At 38.0% G+C, this 11,139-nt stretch overlaps 1 protein-coding gene across 2 annotated transcripts in view; it reads left to right on the forward strand.

Annotated features, from left to right (window-relative positions):
• The window catches only part of LOC133867882 (glucan endo-1,3-beta-glucosidase 11-like), a 28,121-nt gene extending 20,306 nt beyond the window's left edge, over window positions 1-7,815 (forward strand). Inside the window, exon 2 of one of the 2 annotated variants that reach the window (XR_009900224.1) lies at window positions 6,749-6,888. Coding sequence is in view for 1 of the 2 variants with exons in the window: in XM_062304653.1 (XP_062160637.1) it covers window positions 6,749-7,815 (1,067 nt within the window). In the remaining variant the exon portion in view is untranslated. Of the gene's footprint in view, window positions 1-6,748 lie in introns of both variants that reach the window. The other variant, XM_062304653.1, reaches the window with a different exon arrangement.
• The last annotated feature ends 3,324 nt before the right edge of the window (window positions 7,816-11,139 follow it).

The following is an 11,139-nucleotide window of genomic DNA, read 5'->3' on the forward strand; positions in this document are numbered from 1 at the left end:
TTTCGGATCATTCTCCAGCTGTGATTTCTGTTGAGCAATTCCTTAGCTTTGGTCCGAAACCATTTAATTTCTTAAACTTTTTGGTGGATCATAAGCTTTTCCTGGATTGGATTGCTGAGGGCTGGAGCTTTGATGTGGATGGATACTCTATGTATAAGCTCTATGCTAAGTTGAAAGCTATTAAGAGGATCTTGAAAGTTAAAAATATTGAAGTCTTTGGAGGGTTGGGAAAGAAAGTTTTGTAAGCTAGGGATGATCTAATGAAAGCTCAATCTTATTTCCTTGCTTCCCATGGCAATGTGGACTGTCAAAGGAAGGTAAGGGAATGCATGCATGCCTATGTGTCTCTTTCCTCTGTTGAGGAGAATTTTCTAAAGCAAAAATCCAAGAATAATTGGCTTAACTTGGGAGATGGAAATAACTATTTTTTCCATAAATCTGTCAAGGTTAGGAATTCTTATAACCTTGTCAAGATGATAAAGGATGAAGAGGGTAATAGAGTGGAAGATATGCTGAGAATTAAGGAGGTAGCCATTGGCTTTTATCAAAAACTGTTGGGTGAGTCGGTTCATGAGTTTAATCAGGGTAAGGCTGGCTGTGTTTCCCATTTGATAAAAAAAAAAAAAAAAAAACGCTCCCCAATGTGTTGCTGGTATGAATGCAGGGGTGTCCAGAGAGGAGATTCGTAAGACTATCTTCTCTATGAACAGGAATAAAGCCCCTGGTCCGAATGGTTTTTCAGCCGGATTCTATCAAAAAGCTTGGCCTGTTATTAGAGAAGGGGTTATTGATGCTATAATGGAATTTTTAAATACTGGTAGACTGCTCAAGGAGGTCAATGCTACCATTATTACCCTTGTACCTAAGAAGAAAAATCCTTCTTCTATGGGGGACTATCGGCCCATTTCCTGTTGTAACCTGATTTACTAGTGTATCACCAAGATCCTTGCCAATCAGTTACTCCCAGGTCTAGATGATGTTATTAGTCCTAATCAAGGGGCATTCATTCCTAAAAGAAGTATTGCAGAGAATATCCTTCTTGCACAAGAATTGGTGTGTGATTATCACAAGAAGCAAGGTAAGCCCCGGTGCACTTTAAAAGTTGATCTTATGAAAGCATATGATTCCATTAGTGGGAATTTTATCATTCACTGCCTTCATTGCTTTGGAGCTCCATATAAATTTGTAGCTTGGGTTAAGGAATGCATCTCTAGCCCTAGCTTCTCTATTGCTCTTAATGGTTCCTTAGTTGGATATTTTCAGGAAGGAAAGGGCTTAGACAAGGGGATCCCATTTCTCCTTATTTGTTTGTCTTGGCTATGGAAGTCCTTTCTCTCTTGCTGGAGGAGACTGCAATTATCAATCCTGATTTTCAATTTCATCCTAAATGCCATTCTCTTAAGCTTAATCATCAGTGCTTTGTTGATGATCTTTTGATCTTCTCTGCTGCTAAGCTGAATTCTATTAGAGCTATCAAAGGTGTTCTTGGTGAGTTTGAAGGCCTCTCGGGTCTGCAGGCCAATCCAGCTAAAAGTTCTATCTTTTGTGCTGGAAAGTCTCTAGCAAAAAAGGGGGATATTCTGGAGTTGATGGAGATGAAAGAGGGCTCACTTCCAGTTAGATATCTGGGAATTCCTCTCATTACTAAAAGACTTTCAGCTGCTGATTGTGAAAGTCTTTTAACCAAGATTTCTACTAGGATTGATTCATGGCTTGTTAAACATCTTTCTTTTGCTGGCAGACTTCAGCTTCTCTCTTATGTTTTGTTTAGTCTACTGGTCTTTTGGACGAGAGTTTTTATTCTCCCCAAGAAAATCATTTGTTTGCTGGAGCAAAAATTCAATAGGTTCCTATGGTGTGGGCAAGATATTAGAGCCAAAGCTAAAGTTGCTTTGGAGAAAATTTGTGTTCCAAAGAAGGAAGGTGGTCTGGGGATAAAAAGATTGGAAGTTTGGAATCAAGCTTCTATGTTGCTTCTATGTTGAATCACATCTGGCCGAATGCTAGATCAGAAAATATTGTGCAGATTCAAAGTCTGCTTCCTGAAATTGGAGAAGTTGATCAACCTATTTGGAATTCCAGAAGTGGAGTCTATTTTTGTGCTGAAGCTTGGGAGCAGTTAAGGGATACAAGAACTCACAATACTTTGCTGTTAAAACAGTTTCACTTTTGCTCATCGAAGTGAGCGTGTATAGATGTATATATAGAGGTTACAAGATAACCTCGATTACAAGATAATTCTTATCTCTAGTTTAGATATACCCTAGATAGATAACACTAATCTAATACAAACCTAGATAGGATTCTAAATACAACTAGAACTCTGCATAATAACTTATCTACTCATCCTTATCAATTGGATGGTCTATCAAGAGATTCACTAGGACTTCTGAGTAGTTTAGATACGCTAGAGTTATGTTGTGCGTTAATACCCTCCCTCAAGTTCAGCAAGGGTGAATGAACGTTGAGCTTGAAACAAAGAAGATGAAATCTGTTGGAGACTAGAGGCTTGGTAAGCACATCCGCCAGCTGGTCAGAACTTGGAATGAAGAGGATTTCCAATGACTTGGCAGCAACTAGTTCCCGAACGAAGTGAAAATCAATTTCCACATGCTTAGTACGTGCATGGAAAACAGGGTTAACGAACAAATAGGTGGCACTAATGTTGTCACACCAAATTTTTGGTGGAGAAGGAAGCTTCAGTCCAAGATACCACAAAAGAGATTGGATCCAAAGTAATTCTGCTGCAGTGTTTGCGATGGATTTGTATTCTGCCTCTGTGGAGGACCGGGAGACTATTGGCTGTTTTCTAGAACTCCAAGAGATTAAATTGGAGCCAAGGAAAACACAATAAGCTCCTGTTGAGCGTCGGCCATCAGGGCAACCTAACCAATCTACATCTGAGAATGCTTGAAGAGATGTTGAAGTAGTCTTTTGCAGTAGCAGCCCGTGAGTGATGGTATGCTTTAGATACTGACAAATCCTCTTGACAACCTGCCAATGGAGTTTGGTTGATTGATGCATGAATTGACAAACATGATTGATAGCAAATGCCAAGTCTGGACAAGTGAGTGACAAGTATTGGAGGGAGCCAACCGTGCTGCGGTATAGAGATGGGTCTTCCATAGGATCACCTGTGAATGCGGACAAAACTGAGGATGAAGACATGGGAGATGTGACTGGTTTTACATCCTCCATGTTGGTTTTGTGTATTAAGTCTATAATATATCGCTGTTGAGAGAGCAATAAACCAGCCTTCACGGGTAGGACTTCAACTCCAAGGGAGTAGTGTAGATTTCCGAAGTCTTTAACCGCAAAATCAATGCATAGAAGCTGTAATAATTCATCAATGGCAGTAGGAACTGAAGAAATGATGATAATATCATCAACATAGATGAGTAAATACATAGTTACTACTGCTGTGCGGTAGATGAATAAGGAAGAATCAGCTTTGGAACAGGTAAAACCTAGCTTGAGTAGCTGTCCACTAAGTCGAGAAAACCAAGCCCGAAGGGGCTGTTTGAGACCATAAATTGCCTAATGCAATTTGCAAATGTGCTGAGGATGATTTGGGTGAATGAAGCCCGGTGGTTGTGCCATATAAACATCTTTAGTCAAGATACCATGTAGAAAAGCATTCTGAATATCGATTTGATTGATTGACCAGCCTACAAAGTATGCAATTGACAAAACAGTTCTTATTGTAGTTGGTTTTACCACAGGACTAAAAGTCTCACCGTAGTCTAGACTCACATGTTGGTGAAATCCCTTAGCAACCAACCTTGCCTTGTGATGTTCGACAAATCCATCAGCCTTTCTCTTTGTTTAAAAACCCATTTGCAGCCTACAACATTCTTGGCTACCATTGGAGGAACAAAAGACCACGCGTGGTTTTTGAGTAAGGCATTAAACTCAACTTACATGGCATTGCGCCATTCACTGACCTTGATAGCATTAGAGAAACAAGTAGGTTCTAAAAGGACAGATTATGAGAGTAATGCTCGAGGAAGAGGATATCGAACTATGCCATCTATGAGTTGCCGAATCTGTTGAATTTATTCTGAGATCTTGTTCGCATAGGGTGTAGTTTAGGAGGTACCGGGTCCAAAGATTGGACAGAAGAAACATATGGCGCAACTTGAATTGAAGAAGAGCTAGGAGGAGAATTGGATAGGGGTGTAAACCCGGAGTCGGTTCCTGGTTATTGCTCCAAAACCGGGTACCCCGGGTGAAACCAGTTATCCAAACTGGGTCTGCATAATAATAATAACATACTCAATCCAATCAAGAGCACAGACCCAAATAATATTCATCATCCAACGCTATCACCGCCAACAAACCCAAATAAATAATTTTTTTTTAAAAAAAACAAACGAACAAGATCACTTAGGCTATGGATCCGGTGGAAGGGAAAAAGATAGTGGGAAAGCAGGAACAACCCAAAAACTGTAAGGATCAGTTTGTTTGCCAAAGAACCATAAATCAAAAGGAACATGCCAAGTTTATTTGATTTTCCCCGCATTCTCAAACACAAAACAAACATCAATTGCAAGAGGGAAGTGAAAAGACTGTTTCTTAATTGCCTTCATTAAAAATAAAAATAGAACTAGTTCTAGAATCAAACCCTAGTAAATCTGGGACAATGGAGGCCAACCAGAGAAACATAACTCCGATGGGATCTACAGCAACAAAGCCGCGGCCAAGATCACTGAGGCTACGGATCCAATGGCGGCGACTCTATTCAAGGCTGCATCATTGCTAGAAGGACTTGTTGGAGACTCAGCGAGCGCCTTGCCGATCGAGGTCGAGGGAACCGAGCCAGACGAATTGTTCGCTGAAGGTGAAAATGTGGGAGGAGCCAGAGGCGAGCTGGTGAGCGTGTATAGATGTATATATAGAGGTTACAAGATAACCTTGATTACAAGATAATTCTTATCTGTTGTTTAGATATACCTTAGATAGATAACACTAATCTAATACGAAATTAGATAGGATTTTGAATACAACTAGAACTCCACATAATAACTTATTCACTAGGACTCTTGAGTAGTTTAGATACGCTAGAGTTATGCTGTGCATTAATAAGGGATAAGCAGCCTGTGGTTGATTGGTTCAAAAGTGTGTGGTTCTCTTTGGCTACACCTCGTCATGCTTTTCTTCTTTGGCTGGTGTTTAGAGATGCTATTACTACCAAAGAAAGGATGTGTATATGGGGTTTGCTGGAGATAGTTTGTGTTTGTTTTGCCATGGTAGACAGGAAAACAGAGGTCATCTTTTCTTCAACTGCGGTTTTAGTAGAAGAATATGGAGAGCTCTTATGGCTGAGTGTTTGGTTACTGATCTGCCGGTGGACTGGGAGCTAGTTGCTCAGTGGAGTGTTGCTGCTATGAGGTAAGAGTCTGAAATCCAGTTTATGTAAGCTTTGTCTTGGTGGGGCAGTTTATCACCTTTGGCATCAAAGAAATGCTTTGCTGCATGGTCATACTCTCAAAACAAAAGCAGCAATTGTAGAACAGATTAAGTGGGAAGTTAGATCGAGAATTTTGGCTAAGGGTTCAGCTAAGAGCAGTGTGAGGAATCTTGATCTTGTTTATAGATGGAATTTGCATAGATTGTTGAGAATGTAGTTCTTTGAGTTGTTGGTTTGATGAGGTTTTTTTTTTTTTTTTTTTTTTTTTTTTTTTTTTTTTTTTTTTTGTTACAGCTTTGCTGTAGGTTGTGTTTTTCCCTTTGGGAGAACTTGTTCCAGTGTTTACTGGAGAGATTGTAATTGTTTTGTTTGGTTCTATAAAGTTTTAATTCATAATATATATATATATATACCTAAAACTCTCTATCTTCCGACTTTCCAGCTCTGCTTTCATAGCAGCACATATACCTAAAACTCTCTCTGTGATCATCAATGGCAAATCTTAATAGTAGAATTGCCATGATCCTTATGTTTTCTCTCTACTTCTCAGGTACCCTTTTCTTCTTTTTTTTTGGTTCTGTTTTTGCTTTTAAGTTTTATACTATTAGTTGTCAAGTTGCTCTAGATCATGTGCTCCAACCAAGCTGCCAATGCAACCAGAAAGATAAAGCTATGATTAATTAAATGGTGTGCATATGCCTATGATTTCCCTGCTTCAGCTGTATCAGCATCTTCTATTTCGCTGCCTAGTTTGACAATATCTTCCACTAGTATCTTCCCTTCTGTTGCAAAGAAAATGGCAGAAGTAGTAGTCACATAGAGTGGTTATAATGAGGTTTGAACATCAATGTGAATAATGAAAAAAAAAAAAAAAAAAAAAAAATCATATATATGAAAGATTTTAGACATTTTGATGAAGTGAATCATCGTAACTTTATTCGGCAATTGAAACATGTTAATATTGCTCTTCGTCCCCATTGGAAGCAGTACTGCCAGAAAGTAGGAAAACCTACTTCAAACAAGAAAAGAAAGGAATCCATAGCAGCATATATACCTAAAACTCTCTATCTTCCGTCCTTCCTGCTCTGCTTAAAATTCTTCAATCTCTCACTCTCTCTCTCTCTCTCTGTGATCATCAATGGCAAATCTTAATAGTAGAATTGCCATGATCCATATGTTTCTTATGTTTTCTCTCTTCTTCTCAGGTACCCTTTTGTTCTTGTTTTTTTGGTTCTGTTTTTGCTTTTACGTTTTATACTATTAGTTGGCAAGTTGCTCTAGATCATGAATACGTTTTTCATTTTATTTTTGTTGTTCTCATTACTTGTGTTTCTGCAGGCTTTGGGTTTTTGGAAGGAGTAACATCACTTGGAATCAACTATGGTCAAGTCGCCAATAATTTGCCACCACCCGACAAGGTCCTCAAACTGCTAAGCGCTCTTAAACTCACAAAAACAAGAATTTACGACACCAATCCTCAAATTTTGACTGCATTCGCCAACTCCAACATAGAACTTCTTGTCACGGTTGAAAACGCAATGTTAGTTCAGCTAATGGATCCACAACAAGTTCTTCAATGGGTAACCACCCATATCAAGCCCTACTTTCCTGCCACCAGAATCACTGGGATAGCAGTAGGAAATGAGATTTTCACTGGCGGTGATGATACCCTAATGACGTATCTTGTTCCAGCCATGGTCAACATTCATAATGCTCTAGGCCAGTTAGGCCTAGACTCGCACATTCAAGTCTCCATGCCTATTTCTCTAGCGGTTCTTGAACAGTCCTTTCCGCCTTCAGCCGGGAGTTTCAAAAGCGAGGTCTATAGTACCATGTCACAAGTATTACAGTTCTTGTCAAACACCAAAGCACCCTTTTGGATCAATTGCTATCCATATTTTGCATACAATGACGATCCAAATAATATTTCTTTGGACTATGTGCTTTTTAATCCTAACTCAGGAATGGTAGACCCTAACACCAACCTACGGTATGACAATATGCTGTATGCTCAAGTAGATGCAGTCAGTTTTGCTATCAATAGGATGGGCTATGGTGGAATATTAGAGGTTTTGGTTTTAGAGACTGGCTGGCCATCGAAAGGGGACTCCCACGAAGTTGGTGCAACCATAGAGAATGCCGCGGCTTACAATAGGAATTTGTTCAGAAGGCAATTGGAAAATGAAGGGACACCTTTGAGGCCTAAGATGAGGCTTGAAGTTCATTTATTTGCTTTGTTCAATGAGGATTTGAAGCCTGGACCGACTTCAAAAAGGAATTATGGTCTCTATCATCCTGATGGAACAATGTCTTACAATGTAGGGCTCTCTACCCGATCAAATACTTCATCAACTTCAACGGCTTCCATTTATCTTACTTCCTCTGCTATGAAGGTAAAGCCATAGGTTCATTTTCTTCTTAATCAATATTTCATTCTTTAATTGGAGACAACTTGAAAAAGTGTATCTATATAAATCAATGCAATGAGCATCTGTATATATATATGGGCGTGCTTTGTTATAACTTATTTATTAATGCTATATATATATATATATATATATATATATATATATATATATATATATATATATATATTTCGATGAATACTGATATAATTCTTTTCTTTTTCCTCTCTTTAAATGGAATTTACTGTGAAACAGGCAGCAAACATGGAATGTCCAAGCTTGGTGTACTTGATGTTTATGTACTTGCTGATCTTCCAAGTTTTTATGAGAATACCATATTAAGCAAATTGGGAGTTCATTCCTTTGTTGTTAGCAGTATAGCCTAATCTAGTGACGATATATCAGTAATAATTCTTTTGTCGTTCCTAATACTTTTTTTTTTTTAAATGATAAGTGTTATAATTTAGTTCCTAATGACCAAATTTCTTGTAGTGTAATTACTAATTAGTTTCCTCTTGTACGTCTCCCTCAGTAGAAAATCAATATAATTAATTAATATATAAAGTTGGTGAGAAATACAGACAGGAGATAGTGAAAATATAAAGCCTAACAGGTTAGGCTTTGTTTATGGTTCCTTTTATTATCCTCAAGCGGGCAATGGCAGTCTTTAATATCTAGATTATTGGCAGCCTTTATTTTTTACCACAAATTTACAGATCTCTCTCTCCGACACACACAAACACAGGCTGAGGTGCCAGATGAATCTGGAAATTAAATAGTGCATTTAATAACATCTGATGACTTGAGCACAAAATTGATGTAAATACCTAGCACAAAATTGATAGCGAGTTGACATACGTCCTAAAGCGCACTGGCACTCTATGCCTATATTACCCATGCCATTAAAATGGGGATCCTTGCTTGTCCATGTTTACATTTTTTTGCACTCATACAATTTTTTTTTTTTTTTTTTGAAGTTAAGAATGTTGATGCACTTCTATGCTTTGGACCCTTGGCAGTGACACGAGCCCGAATCTCCCACTTGATCTTAGCAAAAATTCTCTCTTCTGATAAAAAAAAAAAAGCATTACCATGTAGAATATCATTTATGTGTTTCCACAAATTATGTATAGCAGCTCCCAAACTTAAAATGCACAATCTACTCCACAAACTATCCTTTCTCAGCTCAACTATACATCATTTTTCAATGTCTTTCCAAGATCTTTTTGGCTAAGTCACCAAACAAAGAGATAAGAGATTCTTCCAAATACGAAAGCTGAACCCACACTCAAAGAATAAGTGCTCTCTAGATTCCAAACAGCCTCGGCAAAAAGGGCAAAGACAATCACCCATAAAGCCCCATCTCCACATTATACTTTTGGTAATCATAGCATCTCTAAAAACAAGCCACAACATAAAAGCTTGCTTAGGCACACAACATAAAAGCTACTGAATGCCAAACAATCTTCCACCACTGAACTACATTCTCCTTTTGCCGAATTGCTTCCCAAGTAGCTGAGCAAACATAGGACCTGTTGGAGAAATAATTAGCTCCAAAGACATGTGGGCCTAAGGTAGTATTGGGGGCCGAGCCCATCGGATCGGCCTGGCCAGATCAGACCTAAGTACAAGACCATTCGTTATCTCCAAAAAGAGGCATATCCCGAGTTTATCAAGATAAGACTATCATCCCATCAAATATTGGATAAGGTACCTAATAGCATTACATCAGACGAAGAGGTAATGTCCTACCCAGCTTGGACTCTACTACCCAATTTGAATTCTATGAAGATAAGATTAAAAACTATGTGATTTAGGACTCAGACTCCTAATCAAATTATGCTCCAAGTATTCTAGCAGTTTTATAACTGTGAACTGTGAACCTATAAATAAGACTACTACGCCAGGTATTTTTTACGGACAAATTCTCTAAGCTTTAAGATTATTGATTCTCCATAGAAAGTCACGAATTAGAACTGACTTAGACATCGGAGTGGGGGTAAGGTCGGCACCCCCGACAAGCCGTTTATTATTTTGCAGATTACAAGGAGAGCGAATATCAAGGAAGGCGACGAATCACAAGGCAACACGTCACCGTACCGAAAACTGTACCAACAAGACCCTTGCTTGCAATTCCACACAGGCTGATCAACCTCTCTAGAATACCTTGAAAACATTAAATAAAAGTTTATAGCGGAGGTCTACACTAACAAAGGTAGCAAAAAGAAGATAACTGCTTTCACAAAATATGCAAGATGGATCGGACTTCAATATTCAAGTTACAGAAGAAAATAAGAAAAACAAAATGTGATACTCAGGCATGAAGATAGGATGGCTTACCAACTGTACCAACAGTATCGATAGATCCAGATTCTAATACATGCTTCACAACAGCCAGTGCCAGCTCTGCAGCTGCCAGTCCAGCATCATTTCTGCTCCAAGTGATGAAAATAAAATAATTCCCTCTTGTTTTTTTTGATAAGTATAAAATAATTCCCTCTTGTTTAAATGAACAAGCATAATAATATATTGTAAAAATGATTTAATTCTAGAAGAATTAAAAAATCTTCTACAGGGAATATACTATTATCAACACAAACACACTACTTATGGGAATTGTCTTCATTTATACATAGTGGTTCTTCACGCTGACAGATGGAAAAATTTTGGGGGGTGGGGGGGAGGTGTGAAGAAGAGGAGACAACCAAAATTGAAAGCACCAGAAATTATGAATATTTAGAGAACTCTGCAAGAAGAAAGGTGCATAAGTTCATGGTGTTATTACAGCCAGGAAGTAAGACAAAGACAAGGGCCAATTCTAGTGAATCATAAATAACCCACCCAGTTCAATTTTGTTCACATTAGGTTGAAACAAAAATTACTCACAGCCAGAGCCAATCAATAATTAAAATATTTGACAAGGGCTAATTGCAAATTGCAAAAAGCACTTGAAAAATGTGGTAATTACATAATAGATTTGACAAGGGTTAATTACAATGAACCTAGAAAAGCCTGTTCAATTCCTGCGGCTCCCATTATCTTAGAGCATTCCTAATAGCCTCATCAAATTTTACTCACCAAAGTAGTTAAAAATTACTTTTTTCTATTCTGGTAAACCACTTTTTTAAAATTCTTCCGGCAGCCTCTGTAAAGACCAAGAATTTAAATAGGAAATTTAGTCATTTATAAATTGTGTTTATTAAATTGGATGGGACTAATACTAAGTCTTAAGTGACTATGTTTATGCAATTGAGTAAAATAAGAGAGTAATAGTTATTAGAGAAATGAATAAAATAAGTTAGGGGCAAAGTTGCAATTTAAAAG

This window comes from Alnus glutinosa, chromosome 5 (genome assembly GCF_958979055.1).
Source record: "Alnus glutinosa chromosome 5, dhAlnGlut1.1, whole genome shotgun sequence".
Taxonomy (NCBI): domain Eukaryota; kingdom Viridiplantae; phylum Streptophyta; class Magnoliopsida; order Fagales; family Betulaceae; genus Alnus; species Alnus glutinosa.